This window comes from Vipera berus, assembly GCF_964194415.1.
Source record: "Vipera berus genome assembly, chromosome: 1".
Classification (NCBI taxonomy): domain Eukaryota; kingdom Metazoa; phylum Chordata; class Lepidosauria; order Squamata; family Viperidae; genus Vipera; species Vipera berus.
This window is the reverse complement of record NC_138202.1, coordinates 237,821,222-237,845,585: the sequence shown is the minus strand read 5'-3', so window position 1 is coordinate 237,845,585 and position 24,364 is coordinate 237,821,222. Positions and strand designations below refer to the sequence as shown.

Below are 24,364 nucleotides of genomic sequence, written 5' to 3'. Positions count from 1 at the left end.
GACAAAACAGGGTCTTGTCTTAAGCCCCTTCCCCTCCAGCTTTCTCTGAATGCTCTAAAAATCTACTTCAGAAGATTTCAAACATTTCTGAGGCCATGAAAGGAAATGAAATAAATAATACAACATAAGCAAAAACGTGTCTCTGACAGTGTTGGATCTGTCTGAGCAAAATTTTGAAACTGCTGTTTGTTTCACGGAACATGTACAGTGGCCCTGAGACATTTATCCAGTGGGTACAGCTCACATTGGATTCAATGAGTATTGTTTGACTTTTCCAGCTTCTCCATTTAAACCTCCCAGAAATCTGCAGACTTCAGATCCTACAAGGTCAAGCTTTCGTGTAACCTGGGAGCCAGCCCCTGGGGAAGTTAAAGGGTACAAAATCACTTTCCATCCAAGCGGAGAAAACAGACAACTTGGTGAATTGGTACTTGGGCCATATGACAATACTGTTGTGTTGGAGGAGCTGAGGTAAGCCAATCATAACTTCCTTCAGTTTCAGTGTTTCTTGTCATAGAGAAAAATGTAAGCGGTGTTTATTGAAATCCCTTCCCATCTTAATGTTATCGGTCTGACTTTTTAAAAAATCTATTTTGAAATCTACCCTAATTGTTGTTGTTAGTTGCGAAGTCGTGTCCGACCCATCGCGACCCTATGGACAATGTTCCTCCAGGCCTTCCTGTCCTCTACCATCTTCTGGAGTCCATTTAAGCTCACGCCTACTGCTTCAGTAACTCTATCCAGCCACCTCATTCTCTGTCGTCCCCTTCTTCTCTTGCCCTCAACCTTTCCCAGCATTAGGCTCTTCTCCAGTGAGTCCTTCCTTCTCATTAGGTGGCCAAAGTATTTGAGTTTTAGCTTCAGGATCTGGCCTTCTAAAGAGCAGTCAGGGTTGATCTCCTCTAGGACTGACCGGTTTGATCGCCTTGCAGTCCAAGGGACTCGCAGGAGTCTTCTCCAGCACCATAGTTCAAAGGCTTCAATTCTTTGGTGCTCAGCCTTTCTTATGGTCCAGCTTTCACTGCCATACATTGCAAGTGGGAAGACCATCGCCTTGACTATACACACTTTTGTTGACAGGGTGATGTCTCTGCATTTTAGTGTGCTGTCTAGATTTGCCATGGCTTTCCTCCCCAGGAGCAAGCGTCTTTTAATTTCTTGGCTACAGTCCCCATCTTCAGTGATCTTGGAGCCCAGGAAAATAAAATCTGTCACTACTTCCATTTCTTCCCCATCTATTTGCCAGGAATTGAGAGGGCCGGATGCCATGATCTTGGTTTTCTTAATGTTTAGTTTCAACCCAGGTTTTGCACTCTCCTTCTTCACTCGCAACAAGGGGCTCTTTAGTTCCTCTTCACTACCCTAATTACTGAAGACAGAACTGCAGGATTGAAATCTTCCAATAAAATAGACCAGCGTTTCACTAGAAGATGAGATTGAGTCTTAGAACGTTGAATCCTTTTGCTGGATCATGTATATGTTTTGTACAATGGCTAGAATATAATTGTCCTATTGAAGCAATACTATTGAGCTACAGTGGGCTGTAATGTCCTGCAATAAAGTCATTTCATACACCTCCAGCATTATCCGATGTGTGGTGCCCAAGATTTCAGAAAGCCTACTATTAATTCCCTCTAATTCTCTAAAATTTGAAGAAAACCTGTTATGATATAATGGTTTTATTTATTTATTTATTTTTATTACATTTATATCCCGCCCTTCTCCGAAGACTCAGGGCGGCTTACAAGCTTAGCAGTAGCCTTCATTCTATGTATATGCCTGCTTGTTAGGGCTTTCACACACACCCCAAGCGGCTTGAAGTTTAAGCATCAGGATTAGGAATAGAGCAATTCAGATTCCAATCTCTAGTCCAGACCCAATTTTTTTTTTAGTTGAGTTCCTCTCTCCTAGCCTAATCATATTTTATGGGATTGTTGTGATGTTAAAGTGTGTGTGTGTGTGTGTGTGTGTGTGTGTGTTGGGGGGGAATGTATATGTTCTCAATTTTTAAACATGCTATGGAAAGAAACAGTGAAAGAATCTGCATAAACCATTTTGCTCTACTATGTATAGCACATGTCTATCTTTCAATCATGCAGGGCAGACACTTCTTATAAAGTCAATGTATTTGGAATGTTTGAAGGAGGTGAAAGTATGCCTCTGATTGGAGAAGAAAAGACAACACTTGCAGATGTTCCAGATGTGTCAGTATTACATTCAGGTAAATGTAGTTTTAATGAGGAAAACAGTGCATGGCGTTCAATAAATGAAGCAAGAGCTTTAATAGAAACATTGTGATAGTAACATCTATATATGACAGTATTTTAAAGCATGCTGGTAAAACCATGCAGTTTATCTGCCAGAATTCTCAAATGGAAAAGTAGGAATCTTTATGTAACACAGAGTGTTGATTTTTCCATTTGGAAGACTTTTCAAATTATGGAAAGTCTGTTTGCATGCATAATTCCGCCTAGTCTTTGGGGTCATTTTAGTCGGCCATTTCAGCACAGATTCTAGATATCTCCATTCCCAGTATTGCTCCCATGGCAGTGAAATATGTGTAGTGACATAGTATAGACCAGGGGTAGGCAACCTCAGCTCTTTTATGACTCATGGACTTCAACTCAGGAATTCTGGCTCAGGAATTCTGGGAGTTGAAGTCCATGAGTCATAAAAGAGCCGAGGTTGCGTACCCCCGGTATAGACACACAGTACAGCTTTTTGATTGTGACCCAGGGTTAGAAAATGCATGATTTGTAAGCTATATTCTGCTTCCGAGTTTATGATCTTTGTATTGACTAAAGTTCAGAATTTATTGTTTTACGCAGAAGAAAGTCATACTTTTAAATCTTCAGGTCCTTGGAGTAACTGTTCTCAGTAAATCTGAATATTGGAGCAATGATGTGAAACATAGATGAACCCATCTTTAACTCTGATGAGTGTGCTTGATTTTACTCAGTGGGATTCCTTCCATGTAAAGACCAGAAGCTGTGGTGGCAGGAAGCCAGAATGTTTTGCAGCTGATAACATGAACTTCAGAGCAAAGAGGAGGAGGAAGAATGCATTTTAAAAATTACAATAGGTGTTAAAAGGATTGTTTAAATATCTGTGCCGTTTTTGCTTTGTAATAAATATACTGTCGTTTCCAACATATGGAAAGTGAACTCTTATTTTTGTTCTCATACATTGAAAATTCCTAGTATGGTTTTCTTTCTAAGCATTTAATACTTTTATAAATGTGTGTGTGTGTGTTGTCACTTCTACTCTTTTATGTGTTTGTTTCTGTTACCTTATTTGTGTTGTGCTTCCTTTTGTGATTTAAATGTGCAAATATCTGCACCATCTGCATTAATTAGCATATATAGCTGTTAATGTGCTGTGTTATGCGTACGCATTAAGCGGTAAAGATAGTTTCTAATACCTATAATTTAGACATTAAGCATTCTTGATTTGAACTGATGAAAATGCAGAAGTAATCGTTGATTACTTAAGTTTACTTAGGTTGTGTCCATCTAATCACTATGCAGTACATATGATAATAATATTTTTAAATTAATAATATATGCAACCTTGGATATCTTTTTCATTATTAGCAAGGAATGAAATGATCATAGAAGAATTTCAGTTAATTAAGACGTACTTAGAAGAACTTCAAGTTAATTAAAATCTTCATTTTATATGTATTGTAAGACAGGATTGGAGAAAAAAGTTGTGTGTAACTAACTCAGATTTATTCTGATTGCTGCAATAGGCTTAGAATGTAAAACCAGAACTGAAGCAGATATTGTATTGCTGGTGGATGGTTCTTGGAGCATTGGTCGAACAAATTTTAAAACAGTCCGGAGCTTTATTGCTAGCATTGCTCAAGTATTTGATATTGGTCCAGACAAAGTACAAGTCGGTAAGTTTTGAAGTGAATTGGAATATTTTGAGTGATGCTATTCTAAGACAATTTATAATTACACTACATTTTCTTCTCAGCTCTTGCACAATATAGTGGAGATCCAAGAACAGAATGGAACCTCAATGCCCATTCAACTAAACAGAGTTTATTGGACGCTGTGGCCAATTTACCATATAAAGGAGGCAACACCCTAACAGGTATGTATGTATGTGTGTATGTATGTATGTATATCCCACCTTTGTTATTCTTAACAAATAACTTGAGCAGCATAAATATCCAATAGACCTTCTTTCTCCTCCTATTTTCCTCAAAACAACAAGGTAGGGTTGTGAGGTGGGGTTGGGCTGACAGAGAATGACTGGCCAAAGTTACCCACCTGGCTTTCATGGCTAAGGCAGAATTTGAACTCACAGTCTCCTGCTTTCCAGCCTGGTGCCTTAACCACTAGACCAAATTGCTTCTCTATTTTGCTATTGATTTTTTCAGCATACGTTACACTGGAAAAAAATGACTCACAAAATTGTATGATTCTAGAGAGTAGTACTGTATCACTGTGCCTTTGGTAGTCCAGCCCTCACATTTCCTATCCTATGAAAGAAACTATCTCGATCTACAGTGACCCCCAAGTAGGAGTGAGAGACTTTGGTAATTGTATTGGAGGTTTTGCTGCTTCTGTTGTGAATGGGCCAGGAACAGATATCTTATCTGGCAACCTTTAGTCTCACAAGAATAGAATTATTGTTCTAATAAAAGGAAAGTATAAAAGGCTTCCAAGTAGATCAGGAAGAACCGATCTACTAGTAAATTAGGCTATAATATTTTTGGAGATTCACTTTCTGAGCAGAAAAAAAGCCAATAAATATTGAGTTCCTCATTTTATATATATGCGTATGTGTGATTTCAGGAATGGCTTTGAGTTTCATCTTAAGAAACAATTTTAAGACTGAAGCTGGCTTGAGGCCTGGAGCTAAAAAAATTGCTGTCCTCATTACTGATGGCAAGTCCCAAGATGACATAAATATTCCATCAGACAGATTGAAGGAACAGGGAGTGGAGATCTTTGCTATCGGTGAGTATCAGGTGAAGAGGAAATGAAATATAGAAAGGAGTTGGGAATATAACTTTGCTCATCTCTAGACGATTGCTTGAATAATTAATTAAAATGTATTATCTCGTGGTTTTTAAGGTATTAAAAATGCGGATGTGAATGAACTGAAGCAGATTGCAAGTGATCCGGATGACACCCATGCTTTCAATGTTGAAGATTTTAACCTTCTGGTTAACATTGTTGATAGTGTCACTGATAATTTGTGCAATAGCGTGAAAGGATCAGGTATGTTACCCCTTTGAGTTTTATTTTGTGCTTAAGAATAAGGTGTCTGCTTACTTTCTCTTGGAATGTGGTCAAGCAGAGTTTCTGAACAAGATATCCATTTGTCTGGCCTACGTAGGAATGCATTTCTTTTCATATTTGTTTTCTCTTGCATGCAATGTCTGTACCCTTATGTATTTCATTACGCCTAGGGAAATAACTCATATCAAAATGTGCAATCACAGAATGATTTTTATTAGGATGCCTTGTCTCATTAGAATCATAAGGTTGAAATGGAAGATTAAGGCTGTTAAGGCCAATATGATGCTTAATTCTTTTTTTTTTCACCCTAAAGCATTGTGACGGGTTCAGTTTCTGTTTGAATACATCCAGCAAAGGGGAGATTATTACCAGTTTCCCAGATTTGCTCAGATTTTCTCTCACTGTGCGCAGTTTGTTTTCCTATAACTTCTGTTGTGAATGTGGTTCAGATACAGCTCCATTCAATACATAAATGGCTTTAATATTGAAATAATAAGTACTTGATAATAAAGCGTTCTTATGCGCTTAAGAAAAAGCACCTTGATATATCTTGTTGCTTCAATTGTGATTCATCTCTGGCAAATCTCATCATCAAGACTTCCTTAGCATAAATTCCATTTGTTTCTTGTCCCAACAGGTGATTTGTCTCTGCCACCCACCAATCTAGTTACTTCTGAAGTGACCCCTCTTTCGTTCAGAGTGTCTTGGACTGCACCCACTGAGAGTGTGGATAGATACAGAGTTGAATATTATCCTGCCCGAGGAGGGGCACCACAGGAGGTCAGATGTGGAGACAAGATTATTTTATTTCTTATTTTAGGGGGGGGGGTATTTTGCTTAGTTTAGATCCCTAAATTCCACTGTTTCTGACTAGAACATATGGTGAATATATGCATGCACGGGTGGCTGGTAGGTAAGTCTTAAACTATCCTCAAAGCACTTGAGCAACATGTTTCCTTGTTACCTAGTACCAAATTAAACACAGAAAGGCAATAAATGATATTGATACTGGTTCAGAATGGCTGGGATTGCTGGGCTGACTGGGTGCTGAAAGAAGAGATACACTGCATTTTATAGCAGGGATGGTCAACTGTGACTAACTTTACGATCCGTGGGCTTCATCTCCCAGAATTCCTGAGCCCGCATTAGTACCATATTACTCAATACTAATAACAGTAACAATAGATGTCTCCCTTGGAGTAGAGTCCTCACACTGTATTGCTTAACCAGTCCAATCAAGTAAGGGTTGGTATTAAACAGAAGGGATTGATTAGTTATAGGCATTAATTTAATGCTTATTTTCCCAATAGTGTGGTTGTGTTTTAAGTTGATCCTCAGGCTAGTGCTAGTGCTGGAATTGATTATACAAAAAGTAATGCCTCCCATGTTGCAACCAGGCAGTTTGCATCCTACCATAATTGTCTGGATGCCATAACATCCAGAATACTTAGGAGCATTAACATAGGCTTTTTAACCATTTGCAAATAATAGACATGATCAGAAGAAGCCCCAGGAGGGGAGGGGAGGGGAGGAAGGAAAAACTGTAGCTGAAGAGAAGTTATATACTGTAGTAACAGAGCTTTTACTGCATGTAAACATTATCTCCCTTTCCTATTTTCGTATATATGTTTATTATATGATACATTTATTACTATTCTTTTGTATGTTGCAATTTTATAAATATGTATGTGTGTACATATATATGTTCATATTCCTATATTTGGAGCCACAGCTGGCTGATTTCTTAGTGTATTTGAAACAGCTCCTAAATCCTCCCATACAGAGAGATGGTAGCCAATTTATATACTGTACATATGCTACACTTTTCTGCTGTCTTCTGTGATTGCCTTTTCCAGATAGATTTCAGCCATGATGCAGTGAAACTTACCGTAAGGGAGGTTAAAGAGTTACACACCCTAATTTTCCAAATAATTCATATTTTACAGCTTTTGGCATCACATATATACTATTACATCTGCTACAGGGACAGCTTAAGTTCTATTTTAAATTATTTAGTACCTGAACTAAGATAACTATGTATATTTTACGTTTATTTGTGAAATGTGTGCAATTATATCTGTTTTTGTTTTATTTATTTTTATTCAGGTCTTTGTAAGTCGTTCAGAGACTACTACTGTCCTCACTGGCCTCAAGCCTGAAACAGAATATGTTGTGAATGTATTTTCTATAGTAGAAGGCACCAGTAGTGAACCATTAAAAGGGACTGAAACAACATGTAAGTGAATATTCCAAAATAATAGACATATTGAATAATTGTTAGTGCATACAGATAATATTAATAAAATGTGTAGCAAACTTCCCTTTACTTTTTGTTTGATAAGTGACTGGCCTTAGGTAGTGCAGGATATTGAAACTGGCCCAAAGGTGCTTTTCCCAAAAGGCAACTGGACTTTGTTTATATTTTTCCTTTGAAAATGTTTTGCTTCTCATCCAAGAAGCTTCTTCAGTTCCAGCTCCTTGGATGAGAAGCAAAACATTTTCAAAGGAAAAAAAACTAAGGAAGTCCCGTTGCCTTTTGGAAAAGCCCCTTTGGGACAACCATGACCTGGATGATGGAGAATCTCCATAGATGCTATTGAAGCTGGTATGTAAAAGTTGCCTACTGATTTCACGTTGCAGTCCTCTGAATTCTTCCCAAGAGACCTGGATATGACTGATGGGGTGAGGAATGGAGATCTTTCAGAAATTTGCTGACTGCGTTTCAAGTGTTGCGCTTGCTGCATCCCCAAGACAGAGTTGATAGAATGTCCATAGTCATCTGGGAAACTGATGGCTTTCAGAAGAATAACTCTGGATAGTCACCAGAAACCATCTTTGTGAAATTCTAGAGATCACATGGGGCTGTTGCTACTGCACCACCTTCCCTTCTATGTAGCAGCTCCACTATTTGAGCTGCTTGACACTGGCTATGTTGCTTATGGAGCTTGCCAAACTTATGATCTTTGGGAACTTTCAACTGCTTTCACTGAATGCAGAGTCTGAGATGGATCAGGATCTGGTTCCAGATTTGTATAGAATACTGAAGTGGCACTTGAGGGTTATCTCTGGCAGGTTTGTTGGTCTCTCGCTCTCAGTGTCTATTGATACCATTAATGATGATTCCATCTAGAGAAGCTCAGGGGGTTGGGAGTGTGGGGGGGGTAGGCTTGCAGTGGTTCTCTTCCTTCATCCGAGGCTGGTTGCAGTCAATGTTCTGGGCAGGGGGAGTAGAGAGACATGTGAGAGGCATCAGATGTGATGTGCATTAGTGTTTTGCTTTGAAATGTTTGTTTGTGGCTTTCAACCAGATGTTAACTGCCTAGAGATGGATTGCACTTTGGGTGGTGCACATACCGTAAATTGAACGAAAGAATGAATGAATATACATAGACCATAAATAAGCCACATAGTTGTTTTTTTTAAAAGAAATCATAACCTCCTAACATGTGTCCTTGTCTTAGTTAAAAAGAGTCCAGGATTTAAAACAAGAAATACTGGAACTCTAATATCTGTAATGTATTAAGCAAAAATGAATTTGCCTATTGTAGCTCAGACCATAGAACAGAGAGTGACTTAAAAAAATTACATAAAAGATAAGAATCAGTCACATGAAGCCATTGCTTAATAAAATTGACTCTTCATAGGTTTTTTTTGACATTATTTATCTACCTGATCCTTAACCAGGCATGGAATATTCAATTTGATAATTCATTCCCAAAGTAGTGCTATATCTTTTAGTAGGGACCTATGCAATAGTTACCTACCAAGCTAGAAACGGGTCACTGGCCCTAAGCCAGAGGAAAGATGAGTCATCTGGATTCTGCTGCCCGGCCATCATGAAGCTACTCAATCTTCCTCTTCCCCCATGGATTTTTTCCCCCCAATAGGTTTCCAGACCATTTGAATAAGTAGCACCAACGATTTAAGCCTGTATTTATTTATTTTTGTAGTTGGAAAGTTTGAGGGTTATAGGATGAAATGGATGTTTTTAGCATTATCAGCCCTTCTAAGGTGGGCTAAACAAAATTGGCCCTGCCCACTCTGATGACATCATGTCTCATCATCATGAGACAAAAAACGCTTCTGGAAACTTTTTTTTTTAAAAAAAAAAATCCTGCTGGTCACAAGAAAATTGGTAATCTCTACATTAGAAGCTTCAAGTTATTTAATATCTACTGTACCTTGTTCACACAGATCTTAGCAAATAGCAAAATCTGCATGGGTATCAATGGATGTGACTGTCTTTGAATTGGTTGGTCGCAAAGTTGCAGTCACAGTATAATAAATAAGTAAAAGGTCCAACAATCTCTCCTTCAGTGTTCTGTTTCCCAAAGCAGAAAGAAGTGAAAGGACCAATGTGTTCTGAACCAGCCCTCTTCTGGCCTTGAGTAAGGCAACCCCTATTCAGAAAGAAGAGACTGGAGAGCGTCCAAGGCTAAAAGGCATCTGCCAAGATTTAATTACGCAGTTAACAAAAACACTAGAGCTTGTCTTCTCAAGCGGAAAAGTTGCTTTCAGCAACCAGCCCCTCCCCAAACACTCCTTTTATAGAGAGCTCAGGGCGTGGTCTCCCTGTGCCTCCTCCCGAGGAGTCCCACATTCTTTCTTTGTTTGTTCCTGCTCGACTGCCTCCTGCGTCGGGCGTCCTTGAACAGGGCCAGCTGTGGGTCATCATCTTCCGCACTATCGGGCTCACGCAGCTGAGAAGAGGGCCCCGGCTGGGAACTCTGCCAAGCCTCCACGCCATCATCAACCGGTTCGTCTCCCACACGGTCCTCCTCCCCCTCATCTGAGTCATCCGACACATCTGAGCCGGCTGCCGAAACCACAGGCTGGCCCTGAGTCACAACACAATGTTTGGGAGATAAAGGGGGAAATAAGTATGTAGATGTGAGTAGCTGAAGTGAATATTTATGCTTTTCACAGTGGCAATCCCTTCAGTTAGAAGCCTGAATGCTTATGATGTCACTTCAAGGACAATGCGTGTGAGGTGGGAACCTGTAAAAGGAACTACTGGCTACATGTTATTATACGAGCCTGTCAATGCCACAATACCAGCAACTGAAAAAGAGGTAACAAAGAGAGGTGGGGAGAGGGAGAGAGGGAGGGAGAGAGAGGTAGAGGTAGAGAGAGAGAGAGAAGATACGTATATTTGCTCCCATATACCCAAACAGCGAGATATAATTTGGCTTTTACAGTATAAAATGAAATGCATCAACAGGTTCGCTGTATAGTATGGCAAAAGCCAGGAAACTGTAAATTTATTTACTTATTTATTTATAAAAATTATATGCCACCCATCTTACCTCAAGGTAACTCTGGGCAATAAATGTTTTTTAAGAAAACATTTTTAAACATTTTTGTTTTTTATTTTGATGTTTTGCCTCTTTCCTTTATTTCTTCTAGATGCGGGTAGGAGCATCAGTGAATGATGTACAGCTGGTTGACTTGATTCCAAATACTGCGTACACTTTAACAGTTCATTCAACTTTTGGTGACCTCACTAGTGATCCACTCACTACTCAGGAAGTCACATGTAGGAATAATACCATTTGTTGAAATATTTTGTCTGTTGCTTTAGTGATTCGTGAGATTCTGTAAGTGGAGAGCTGTGTTAGCCCATGGTAGCCAAAAATCAAAAAGCTTGTACCTTTTAAGAAATCTGTGTATTTAGATTGAAAAAGTGCTACCCAACTCCTTTTTACATATATCTGCAGTATAATTACTGCCAGCTGTAAGCACTTACCACAGTGTCCCATTGCTCTGGTAGGATTGTACTTCCTAGATACCTCAACTAGCATGGATTATTATTTGGTGACTTAAACTTAAAGGGTTAGGGTAACTTTGTGAAAAGATACTGACATGATGTATTTTGAAAGCATGAATGTTAGGCTTGAACATCAATCATTGGCATTCTTTTTCTAGTAACAGCTGGGATTTATATACGTAGCTATTTTTCATGGATAGTATAGATTTTGGGAAGTATTTTCCCCAGAAAATTGAAAGATAATGGCCTTTATATATATATATATATTGTTACCTATTGGAATGGTAACAATGAGGATACCATTTTCAAAACCTTTGTCTTCATCTGCAGTTCTGTACAACAGTTTTGAAATTAAAAATTTTAAATTAATGAATTAATAATGGTGTATTAATTTAATAATTAAATTCAGAGTAGGACAGGTTGGCTATATGTAACTTATTTATTTATTTATTTATAAATAAATAAATAAATAAATAAGAATATTATCTAAGAACTTGGGCAATACTATGTTTATTTTTCAGTACCTTTAAGCGGAGCAAAAAGATTAAGGCTAAGTGATCTCACTCACAGCAGCATGAGAGTCAATTGGGATCACGCTGCAGGAAAAGTTCGTAATTATATAGTGAAATATAAAGCAGCTGAAGAAGATGAAGTAAAAGAGGTAAATCTCTGTGTAAAAATAAATATTAATTCAGGATAATTTTGTAAGTATTGTTAAAAAATAAACCGGAGCCAAAGTCCATAATCTGTAAAATTAAGACCAAATGATTTTAGTTCCTTTGACTTTAGTGATACTGTGATTATACTGTATGATGAGCAGGATCTTATTATTACAAACAAAATGTACATCTTAATTGGATGATATGTGAACCTGCATAGCAAAAAAAGAGGAGGGAGGTTTTAAAATATATTTTTTTAATGAGAACATTAGCATAGAGATGGATAATCAGGCTGTATAAAAATAGACAATATTTGGTTTTATCCTGATTCAGTCACTTAGAAAACATTGTAAAAGAAACAGGGTGAATAACCAGATTGAAAACTTGATTTGCCACATCTTGATGCAATGGGGTTGTCATGCAACACATCAAATTCATTGTGATTTATATGTATGCACATAAAATGACATGTTGAGAATAATGTAATTTTTCTCATGTGCATGATGACATCATCACACATGGAAATATATTGTGAGAGCCATAGCATCTCTTTGAATCAACTCAGGATTTAAATGAATGTGATGCTCACCCCAGATATCGGAATACTAGTTTGAACAGCTACAAAGGGCAGACTATCCTTGCACTTCCCAAACAGATTGAATAAAGAAAGTGCCACATATTTTTAAGTTGATCGTTGGAGAAGTGTAGAATTTTGTTCTTTCAGTCTCTGAAAGAATCCCAGATGAAACACACAGTTTAATGTCTGATAATGTAACTCATTTGAAAATAAACTTACTGCTTAGTTAAATCCAGGTGCTATTATTAATAATATATTATTATTAATAATATATTAGGCTTCTAATATATTAGAAATAGTTGTAAACTTTCTACTGCCTGGGAAAAATAAGTGTCAAGAAAGAAATCCGGCTAATTTGTTTATTCAGGTGAAAGTGGATCCATCCCAGACCAGCACGTCTCTTCCTGATCTTTTTTCAAAAACACTCTACCACGTAGAACTTGCTGCAGAATATGATGAAGGGCTCTCTATGCCAGTAGCAGCAGAAGCCACCACTTGTAAGTCAATGCTGTTGCTTATTGGGCTTCTTCAGATTCTCATACAAGTGTGTGGCCTGAAATATGGTTTTACAGGATGTTAGGATATTGTAGCGTTATTAGTTAAAACAGATGGCTAGAGTTGTGTGTTGCATTTGTTACCTTTGTGTATCAGTGCTTTGACGATATTTCTATCAAGGGGCTCATCTGTCTCTTGGCTGATATGTTAAGAAAGAAGTAGAATATCCAGATACAAATATAAAAATCATCATGATCTTTGAAGCAGCTATAGCCTTTCAAAAGCCATGGCACCACAATTTGAAGTGTATCATTAGCAGATCTCTGCATGCCTAATAGCTGTCCATGACCACCCAAAGTCAGGACATTTTTTTTTGGTATGGCTCAGCAGCTGCTTTCCCCCCTCTTTTCTTTCTTTTTTCTTTTTTTGCAGGATATGGGTTTGCAACCACAAGGAAAAAAATATCTACAAAAGAAATTGTTCTCTTTGCATTCTTTCTTTTCCTCTTCTTTTGTGTGATCTGGCTGCCACATTTATTAATCCGCTGGGTTAATTGGCAGATTTGGATAATTAGGCAGATGTATCCCTTTTCCTTTAAGGTTGTGTGTTCCATCCCATAAGAAGTGTGATGTTTCAATCTGTGTTAGTTTTACATTGAAATTCCTCCTGTGAATAACTGCTGCTTTCAAGTAATTTTCAAGGGTAGCTCCAGGTAGAGCATGTTGCAGTGCTCAGTTTATGTATTCTCTCAATATTTTTAATGGATGTTGGACAGTATTGGTACCTTGAGTTGTGTTTGGAAGTTGACTAGGGCAATATTGTTGTTTCTTGTCACCACATGGGAATCCTGACTACGCACTCTTCAGTGCCTTCAGTGGGCTGAGCATTTATTTCCACTGCTGTAAAGTTCAGTGGGTGAGTTAATAATAAAATGATGAAAGTCATTGGAAATTGGGGGGTGTAGTTTTTGTGGAGAGGGTGTGTGGTTTCGGTTGGCTGAGTTAATGTGTAGCTGATTCCTATGTGACAATACTGTGAAAAGGTTTTTCTTTGTAAATGTAAGGTTATCAACCAACAACGAAAGCTTCATTGCTTCATTACATTCAATAGTCCCACTTCTGAAGTCATAGACTCCGTATCTTATTAAAATAAGTAAAATTATCTTAAATCATTGAAATAAAGCCTCTTTCATTTTATTGATGCTGGATAGGCTGCTTCTTATCCCATCCGGAAAGGTTGAAAAATTGCTATCAGGAGTATGGGTGGCATATTTCAATCTTAAGCCTAAAGATGTAATTTTTGAAAAATTACATTTATTTCGATTTTTGAAAAATTAGGCTTCCTTCATTGCTTCACATGAACAATATTGCAATTGTGTTATTAGTCCACCATGTTCTAATTAGTACCTTTTATGTCATAATGCTTCCAGTTAAGCAATATAAGAGCATCCCTATTGGATCATAGTAGTTTTCTACAATAGCTGTACAGATGGCCCTGGGAGACCCACAAACAGGTCTTCTTCTAGTTTATTACTACAAAAAGACCTTATCTTTCATTCAACTCTATGAGAATTAAATCACTTCTGCAATCCTCAATTTATCTTTGTTAAAAATATTGAAATAGAGCTTTGAAGCTTGACTTGTTTTCCCAGCATTCAGGGGCCTGAACTTGCCAGGTGTAAATATTAGCCACAGCAACATTTGATATATATATATATATGAGGCTTTTATAAAAAGGGAAGATTGTTCTAAATGGGGAAATTATTGTGTATATATTCCCATGTTGTTACACACAAAACAAAAAGGTCTTACTCAGAAAATGTTTGCATCCAGTGATTTAGTATATATGCATAGACTTTTCCTCTCTCTTCCCCACTCTACAGTACCTGTACCAGCACCGCTCAATTTGAGAACAGATCAAGTAAGCACAACTAGTTTCAGAGGGACTTGGGATCATGGAGCATCTGATGTAGCTCTCTACCGAGTAATGTGGGGGCCTTATGGTGAACGTGAAAAACAGGAGGTAGGGATTTTTGGATTCTAGAAAATGAGTACATTCAACAAGTGTGGAAGTGGCAATCCTGTGATTATATGAAATTTAAGCAGTTACATTTATTCATAATTAAAATCTTTTGTGCTACAAAATAAAGTATCAGCCTCCAGCTCCATCTAGAGAGGTTGATTAGGAGCAATCTTACCTCTTCTGGTAAGAAGATGTCTTGTGATGGTCACTCCCAGCATGGTAACCATTTAACAAATAAGCAGGCTCCATTGCAAACATTTCTGAGAGCATATCTAATATGTTTTCAAAATTCTAGAGGTGCCTGTCAGCCCCAAAAGATTGACTCTTAAAGGTAATTAATGTTTGTCAGAATGATAGAGAGTGCATTTGTAGCTAAGGAATATCAAGAAACTTGATTTCCCCCCCTCTCCTTTTTCCAATATGTTAGGCTGCAAGTATAATCCTGATTTCTGGGCAGTAATGGTTCTTCTTGAATTTCTCTTTGATCTTGATCTGCAATTTAGGGTCTGTTCCTTATCCTTCTGAATAATACCATTATTCATGTAGAGGTAAAGGCTAATGCTGGTGATGGTTTTATTGAAAATGTTGGTTTATGGTGTATTTTTTGGAGTGGTTCCTTCCCATCGCATATAGTTCCCTCTTTGAGGGAGATGGGTAGTTCAGATAGATAGATAGATAGAATTAATCGTACCTCTTGAAGATGAATGGATTGGTAATGTAAAATTATATACACGTATGTGAGAGAGAGATGGGGGGAGAGACAGATTGACTCTGGGTAGTTTTAAAACCCACCACATATGGCACCCAAGGATAAACAATAACCTCACTTAATGAAAAACTCAGTAAGTAACAACAGAGCGCATGTAAGTAACAACAGAGCGCCTAATGCAAATGCTTGGAGAAACAACCAGGTTCTCTAGTGCCTTGAGAAAAGCTAATGGTTGCATATCTTCTAGGATATACTGTGCCATATTAAAAATGTTCATGATTGATACATGAATTGCTTGGTATGTAACCTCTTCTATTTTTTCTTCTTCTTTTTCCTCCATAATTTTTGAAGACAATTCTAAATGGGGATGAAAATACGCAACTTTTTGAAAATCTTATCCCAGACACGTTGTATGACATCTCAGTTACTGCAATTTATCCTGATGAATCAGAGAGTGATGAACTGATTGGGAGTGAACGTACATGTAAGCAATTTTGAAATACCTTAATTAATTAGTAATTTGGGATGACTAAAGGGCACAGGCTTCATACCCACTCAACCTCTGTTGTATTTTTCTTTACAGTGGCCCTTGTGCCTATAACAACACCAGGTAGGTGCTTCACTTCATCACTAGCATGTTGCAAATTAGGACTACTAGAAAAGAATAGGAAAGATAGCAAATAGATATCCCTGGAGAAAATTACACAGACACACACAGTGTGTGTATGTGTGTGTGTGTGTGTGTGTGTGTGTGTGTATCTTACATGCTCAATGAGCATCTTGAGGCATCACTGAATTATAGTATATTTTTATAAGGCATAAGTTGAAGCTAAAATGTTGTGGTGCAAGGCATTGAATACTGTGTTTGCATCATGGATCTCTCATGCTATGAATCCTGAATAATATGCATCATGGATCTTGTCCAAAGCTTTTGACCTTGACTTTTTCTTATCATTTCTTATATTAATATCCATACATCCTCACTTCCTCCAGGCATTCAAATGAAATTCTCTTCACCCGCACCCCATTTTATCCTTATAGGAATCATATGAAATAGATTAGATTAAGAGTTATTTGTTCACCTGGAGTCACGTAGTTGATACATTGCATGTCTGTCATTTTTTGGTTCCCCTGTTGCAGTCTGGCATGGTAGTATTTTATAAATATTACTTGGTATATATTGTGAAGATACAATTGTTTAAAATCCAAATTTTAGAGAAGTTACATTTAATTTTAAATAAAAAATCAATTTAATTTAAAATATTAAAAATATTTTTCTCAGACATGAGGACATTGTTTTCATATGATAGTATGATTGTACTGCACATTTATTTTTTATAAGATTCTGCTCAGCAACTGTTTTAATAATTTCATACCAGTACCAACGAGTCCCCCACGGAATCTCCAGGTATATAATGCAACATCCAATAGCTTGACTGTCAAGTGGGATCCTGCCATTGGACGTGTGCAACGCTACAGGATCAATTACCGACCTACTACGGGTGACGGTGCTGAACTTTCGGTAATTAATTCTCCAGAGGGAAAGCATTCTCTGTAAAAAAAAATTTTTTTTTTAAAGAAAAAGTGGTCTGATCAGTGTGTTAAATTGTTAAAAGTTTTAACACTCTTAACAGACTTTTATATATATTATATAGTTTTAACATTATAGGTTTTAAAATTCTGCATGATGAGGTCAAGTGAATTTGCTTCCTCTGTTACAAGAGGAAATATTGACTGTTAGATAAAAAAAATTATCTCAGTGTAGAATTTTACTTGAGAGATAGGAAATGAAAAGTTGCAGGATGACACTTCTAGCTATGCTTCAAACATTGCAAGTTTTCTAAGATAGACTAAGCTCACCCATAGAGAAAAACACATGTACTGTATCTGGATGTTGATTGTGAACTGCCATAACCATATACAGTTAATTTTGCTGCATGTCCTTGCAATTGCATTTTGCTGAAATTTCATGTCATATTATCTGCCCTATTGTTCCTAATAAAATCTGAACAAAGGCCCTGGGATAAATGAGTCAGTTATGAATTGTGCTGGTGAAAAAAATGGCAATTATGTGATGATGTGACTTCGAATACATGTGCATAAGTCCCAGGTTTTGCACTGTGATATCGGGCTATACGTTTGTCCTATTCCTCCCCTTTTCCCTACAAATTCCTATACCTAAGTAAAGGCAGTAGCTTTTAATTAATCAGACATAAGCATTCTCGTGTTTATGTTTTCTAACTGATACGCAGAATTAAAACAAATGTTTTATTTTAAAACATTCTTGCATTGACCGATGCCTTGTCATTCTTGTCTCTGACAAATAACCAGGTAAACAATTAAAAACGTCCACCTAATAAGTTGTAAAATGTTTAATGAAATAGTTTTTTGTTTTTTTAAAATTCCATTTATATCCCGCCCTTCTCCGAAGACTCAGGGCGGCTTACAAGCTTAGCAGTAGCCTTCATTCTATGTATATGCCTGCTTATTAGGGCTTTCATACACCCCCCAAGCGGCATTATTACAAAGTCAGCTTAATTGCCCCCAACAATCTGGGTCCTCATTTTACCTACCTCGGAAGGATGGAAGGCTGAGTCAACCTTGAGCCTGGTGGGATGCGAACCTGCACTAATTGCAGGCAGCTGGTGTTACTTAAGGAGGCATTAGCCCACTGCTCCACCAAGGCTCTGTTAAGTTGCAGTACTATCGTTCTGAGCTAGAAACCTAGAATTTGTACACATGCAAGACATACTTCTTTTTCTAAACTCTGTTTAGTTTGTTGCCTTGCTATTTTTTCACGTCATTCCATTGTATTCAAGTCCACAGTGGGAGGAAGCAAGAACAGCATCGTGCTTCAGAAGCTGCGGCCTGACACACCTTACCGCATTACAGTTTCTTCGATTTATGCAGAAGGGGATGGAGGACAAATATCAGGGAAGGGCAAGACCAGTAAGTGAAACTCTCCTGAGCATTTTGTTTTTTCACTGAAATGGAATCATGGAAGAGTTTTTTAAAAGATTGGGGAAGTTGGCAGGTTTTGGAGTTCATTGTCATATGACCCTTGGTCGTTTGTTTTTTTTAAAAAAAACACGCCACATTATCAACTTCTAAGCAAACTTTTTCTGTTTAGTTTGTTGCCTTGCTATTTTTCACGTCATTCCATTGTATTCAAGTCCACGGTAGGATTCAAAGTAGGATTTATTTTGAATTAGTATAGGTAGTCCTCGAGTTAGGGCAGGGGTTTCATACTGCTGGCCCACGGGCCAGATGTGTCACAAGGAAACCGCACCCACCCCATTGCCGGCAATGTGGGAAAAATTCCGATATGTTGTCACGTGACATTGCGAGTTTGACATGTCTTGAGTTAGGGCCATAATGGATCCTAGGGTCGGAAGTCGCAACAAACATTAAATGAACTGCCTCAAATACCAGCCATCCTTGCTCTCCCTACTGCATTTGTTAAATGAATGCACGGGTCGTAAAGTGGTGTTCAGGGGTGGGGGAGATCCTGAGAGGCCTAGTGCAGACACTAGCCCACCTGCCTTAGGCCTCCCAAGGCCTCCCCCAGCCCAAGGTACCCCATGTTCTCCTCCCACCCCTCGGGTGTCTCACATGCCAGCCCTTGCACAGCTGGCTGTCTTGGCAGTGAGAAACAGTGGGGAAGGAACATGCTGTGTGCGCCTGCCTTTCATAATTCTGCTCCTGCCCTTTCTCCTTCCAAGGTTCCCTGCCTGTCTGAGGCAAAAAAGGGACCAGTTTCCTAGCCTTTCAGAGCTTTCTGCCCCAACAGCTGACAGTTGGGAAGATGCAAACCTCTCCTGACTGCATTGCTAGGCTTTGGAAGGCCAGCTCCTGCATGCAAAGGCAGCAGCTTCAGGACCAGCTTTCCAAAACTTTTCTCTTGCTTAACCTCCTCCCTTCCCCAGAAACCCACATTGCTTCAATAAACAGAACAGAAAAAGCTGGGAGGGATGGACTTGTTGATCTCACCCCCTTCCCCCATTATATGCTAAAACTAAATTCTCTGTCTTTTATCCCTTTTAAAAACCTTTTCCTGACTCCAAAGGAAGGAACCAAAGCAAGCAAGGAGAGAAAATCTTTCTGCAGCTTTTCCCCTTGAACTAGAGGGAAAAAATAAAATAAAAACAAAACATCTTCAAAAGTTTAGCAGAGTGGAGACTTGTGCAATAAAATGGCAGATGTTGGGTCTTTGCAAAGCTTTTTTTTGCTGTTCATCTGACTGTCTGTAGGACAGGCGTGTCAAACTGCCGGCCCACGGGCCGGATGCATCACGCTGAAACCACGCCCACCCCATTGCCGGCAATGGGGAAAAAGTTGCGATACGTTGTGCGACGTCATGTGACGTGGCAAGTTCGACATGCCTGCTGTAGGATGTACCTAGGACTTGCCTTTAAGTCCTAGCTGGGTCCTTCAGATAATAGGACAGCATAATAGCTTTGCAAACACCCACCGTGGGGCTGAATTTTTTCAGCAGCTCTTCAAGGCACTCCAGCTGCTGTAACTTTGAAACAGGGTCACATGTAGTTTTGGAGTGCCCATAGTTACTTTGAACAGTCGTTAAATAGTCTATCATTTCTTGAGAACTACCTGTATTTAATACTTAGAATTTATTTCTGTAGTTTTCATTTCTTTACCATGGTATGTATGTGTGAGGGAGGGAGAGAAGGAGAGTCTAATATAAGTTTATTTCTTCCAGAAAATTTTTATTGAATGATAAGTGTACAATTCTTACACAGTTATTATGTAGCATCCAGCTTTCTTTCTCTGAGATAGGGGTTCTATTCCCTGGGCTCAAATCAGACTGAAGTGGTGTTTTATTTCACTTTGGATCACTGACAAATATACAAAAAAGTTGGATGGCTTCACCATAATTATACATGGCCTTTTAATGAACTTTTCTCCTTTTCCGATTTCCATCCATTTCTGTGCACTGCAATTTAGTTGTTTCCATGCTCTGGTCTTCTCTCTAGTGCTGGAATGCAGTTCTGAAAAAAAACACCCTCAAACTTATGTAGTCAGCAGAGTATTACGCAACAAAAAAAGGCTGTTGGAGCCATAAAGATAAAGTCTACTTTCATTTCATTGTTGGAAAAACCCTTTGTGTTGACATTCTACAGCTTGCCCCTTAAAGGGTCATCGTTAAATATCAACACACATATCAAAGTTCTGATTACTGAAAGTATGAGTCTACCGCCTCCCCCATTTTTTTAAAAATTCCATTTATATCCTGCCCTTCTCCGAAGACTCAGGGCGGCTTACAAGCTTAGCAGTAGCCTTCATTCTATGTATATGTCTTCTTATTAGGGCTTTCACACACACCCCAAGCGGCATTATTACAAAGTCAGCTTATTGCCCCCAACAATCTGGGTCCTCATTTTACCTACCTCGGAAGGATGGAAGGCTGAGTCAACCTTGAGCCTGGTGGGATGCGAACCTGCACTAATTGCAGGCAGCTGGTGTTACTTAAAGAGGCATTAGCCCACTGCTCCACCAAGGCTCTTATCTCTTAAAAAGTGTGCTCTTTATTAATTGTTTCCCAACTTTCTGGACTTTTCCAAGTATTTGGCTTGAATGAGAGAGGAACATATATATCAGAATTAAATGTGTTTAAACTCATTGGCCAAATGAGTTTTATTAGGAGAAATTACTGTGCATTTATATCTAAAAAAGCTAGCAACTTTTACTTAATAGCGTTAATGAAGGGTAGGTAGATCTAACCCCACAAAAATGAGAATCATAACGTAATAAACATTGCGTGAATAACGGGAGGGAAGCATCTTTATTACTTTGGTTTTTAATTTGTCTTTAATAAAGGTTCCCCCCCCCCCCGAATAGTCATCTAGTGAGATAGGTTAGTTTGAACCTACTTGATGAAAGGTTACATCATTCCACCTCTTCCCTATCTCAGTGGAGAACAGCTTTTCCCACCCAATGAGGCTAATGGAACACGAGAGTTTAGTTATATCATAAATAGTACAGTTGGATGGCTATTGAGTAGTGAAGTTCCTCAGCCGCCCTTAAGCTTCAGAAATAAAGCAGCTGTAGTAATAGCAACAGCAGCAGCAGCAAAGGAGTAGCAGAGAATTGCATTGCAATAAATTGCATTTTAAAATTTTCTTTGGATTAAAGAAAAAATAATAATTTATGTTGTCCGCGCAATGCATTTAAAAATGAACAGCTGAAGTGGACACGGCAGCCATTCAAGTGTCAGTTTTATGCCACAGCTGTGGCATGCTTCAGATCTAATGTATAGAACTTTGATTTATAGTAATGCATATCTGTATTTAATAGTTCTTTCTGTCTTGTACTTTTAAATACCTTCAGAACCTCTCAATACTGTAAGGAATCTCAGAGTTTACGATCCAACCACTAGCGCGTTGAACGTCCGATGGGATCATGCTGAAGGCAACCCTCGTCAGTACAAGGTGTATTATGTACCCGTGGCAGGAGGAAGAGAGGAAATGGTAATTCTTTTGTGTGCATATTTTGTACCTGGGTAGTTTTCTGTACACATGGTTGGAGGCTTTTCAAAATGACGTTCCACTGAATTTGGGGACCCTGCTTATGGAGCACTCAACCACTGATGAAAAATTCCCCTGGGATTTTAGATTTGGGTAAAATAAGAGGAGAATTTTAGTGAACGTGAAGGTTACCTTTTACAATTCATAGGGAAAGTAGTTTAAGAACAACCATGAAATTTCCAATTACATGTCCTGTTTTAAACCTTTGACAGGTAACTTTGCCTGGGAATACAAACTATGCTGTTCTAAAGAATCTCCAGTCCGACACTCCATACAAAGTAACCGTTGTCCCTGTTTACTCAGAAGGCGATGGAGGCCGGGTGTCTGATACGGGGAAAACGTGTAAGTAGAACTAGGAGGAGTTTTTTTCCTCTTTCATTAAGTGTTGGGACTTTGGGCCACAATTAAGATAGAGTTAGGTAACTTGCTGATTGTAAAGGGCTTAAACTTACTGCACTTCAATATGATATAGTACAAATCATTGACTTAATTTAGTAAGGTGACTTAAATTAGTAAGCTATTTTTGTAGATATTAGCCCGGTTCCTATATAACCTTAAGCCTGAAGGTAGTGGCTTGCTTATTTTTGGCTTAGCTCCATGGCAAAACACATTTAAAACCAGTTGGTTGGTTAATGAATCCGGGTTGTTTTAATGATGAACTCTATATAAGACTAAGCTCAAAACTATGATTTATGGTTACTTTATGACAAATCTGTTTATGCTGTGCCCAAAAATCTAGGTATAGTAGAAAAAATACAGGGAAACAGAACTGAAATTCACAAAAAGGTCATAATTAATCTGCCTGTTTGCAAGCTTATTTAACATATGAAAAAGTATTTTTGGGTTCTCTCTTCCAGAGCTGATCCTCCTCAGTGATACCAAAATTATTACAATGGAACTTACTTTTAGTAGACTGTAGGGATGGAAGTGGGAAAGAGTATAGTTTATTTCCCAGTGTCCAGTAAATTGAACAGTTAAGTCATCGTGGTGACATAAGTGACATTATTTAGGGAATGACATCCTTGTGCAACACAATGATGCCTACACCATATCTTCATGCAAATGACTTAGACATTATTCACATAAATAACATTATTACACAAATAACCTAAAGTGCAATTGATATAATAGTTAAGTCTTGTGATTATACTTCATTCAGTGTCTACAAATAGGGAGATTTCTTTAAAAATGCAAATTTGTTTTATATAATTCAGTGATGAGGGGGACACCAAGAAACATCCAAGTTTACAACCCAACGACAAATAGCCTTAACGTCCAGTGGGAGGCTGCACCAGGTCCGGTACAGCAGTACAAAGTTGTCTATAAACCATTAGCTGCCACAAGGCCATCAGAATCTGTAAGTAATTTAATACAGTTATTTCTAAAGCGATCTCTGGTTGATGAAAAAGAAATAATGCATCCTATTCCACTGTGAATGTCTGAATGTTCCAAATTGTCATATACAGGTAGTCCTTGACGTATGACCACAATTGAGCCCAAACTTTCCATTGCGAAGAAAGTTGTTAAATGAGTTTTACTCCATTTTATGGCTTTTCTTACCAAAATTAAGTGAATCACTGATGTTGTTGAGTTAGCAACACAGTTGTTAAGTGAATCTGGCTTCCCCTTTGACTTTGCTTGTTAGAGAGTTGCAAGAGGTGATCACATGACCTGGGACACCGCAACCATCTCTAAATAGATGCCAGTTGCCAAGCATCCGAATATTGATCATGTGACCATAGGGATACTGTAATGGTCATAACTGTGAAAAACAATTATGTCACTTTTTAAAAAGTGCTGTTGTAACTTCAAACGGTCATTAAATGAATGGTTGTCAAGAGTTATCTGTAGCGTAGACATTCTTAGGGACAGCTTTATAACTTGTATCAGTTTGTGGAGAAATGCTTCTGTGCTTAGAACCAATGCAGCGTAATAGTTAATTTTTTGGACTAGGAGTAAGAACATTGAGTTCAGGCTCACCCCCAATCATGGAAGCCCACTTCGTAACTTCCACTATTATTTTCTGAGCTTTCAGTCCTTTACTTCATTGATTCATGATCAAAGGTAAAAAAATGCTCACAATGCATTGGGAGGAGGGGAAACAGGGTATAGGAAAATGATAATAGTAAAAATTTAAAACCTCAGTATATCAGCAGATGTACTGTACAGATGTAAAAAAGTCGGGCCAAATATTCGAACAGCAACATTTTGACATTTTTAGACATTTCACAATTTGGGTAGGGGGATATGTAGGTGCATAATCCCCAGGTCATGTGTTCCAAGTGAGAGTTGAGGTAGTTTTTCAGCTGTTAACTGTCCCTGAAGAGTCATTACT

At 38.3% G+C, this 24,364-nt stretch overlaps 1 protein-coding gene across 1 annotated transcript in view; it reads left to right on the top strand.

The window, feature by feature from the left end:
• The window catches only part of COL12A1 (collagen type XII alpha 1 chain), a 124,788-nt gene that overhangs the window by 46,390 nt on the left and 54,034 nt on the right, over positions 1–24,364 (top strand). The window contains exons 15-34 of the mRNA XM_081336546.1: positions 279–471; positions 2,100–2,221; positions 3,752–3,901; positions 3,982–4,101; positions 4,809–4,973; positions 5,091–5,237; positions 5,896–6,038; positions 7,365–7,494; positions 10,185–10,330; positions 10,665–10,794; positions 11,547–11,686; positions 12,629–12,758; positions 14,639–14,778; positions 15,839–15,971; positions 16,071–16,097; positions 16,867–17,009; positions 18,307–18,436; positions 21,833–21,972; positions 22,242–22,371; positions 23,244–23,386. Of these exons, the coding sequence (XP_081192672.1) occupies positions 279–471; positions 2,100–2,221; positions 3,752–3,901; positions 3,982–4,101; positions 4,809–4,973; positions 5,091–5,237; positions 5,896–6,038; positions 7,365–7,494; positions 10,185–10,330; positions 10,665–10,794; positions 11,547–11,686; positions 12,629–12,758; positions 14,639–14,778; positions 15,839–15,971; positions 16,071–16,097; positions 16,867–17,009; positions 18,307–18,436; positions 21,833–21,972; positions 22,242–22,371; positions 23,244–23,386 (2,702 nt within the window). The remainder of the gene's footprint in view (positions 1–278; positions 472–2,099; positions 2,222–3,751; positions 3,902–3,981; positions 4,102–4,808; positions 4,974–5,090; positions 5,238–5,895; positions 6,039–7,364; positions 7,495–10,184; positions 10,331–10,664; positions 10,795–11,546; positions 11,687–12,628; positions 12,759–14,638; positions 14,779–15,838; positions 15,972–16,070; positions 16,098–16,866; positions 17,010–18,306; positions 18,437–21,832; positions 21,973–22,241; positions 22,372–23,243; positions 23,387–24,364) is intronic.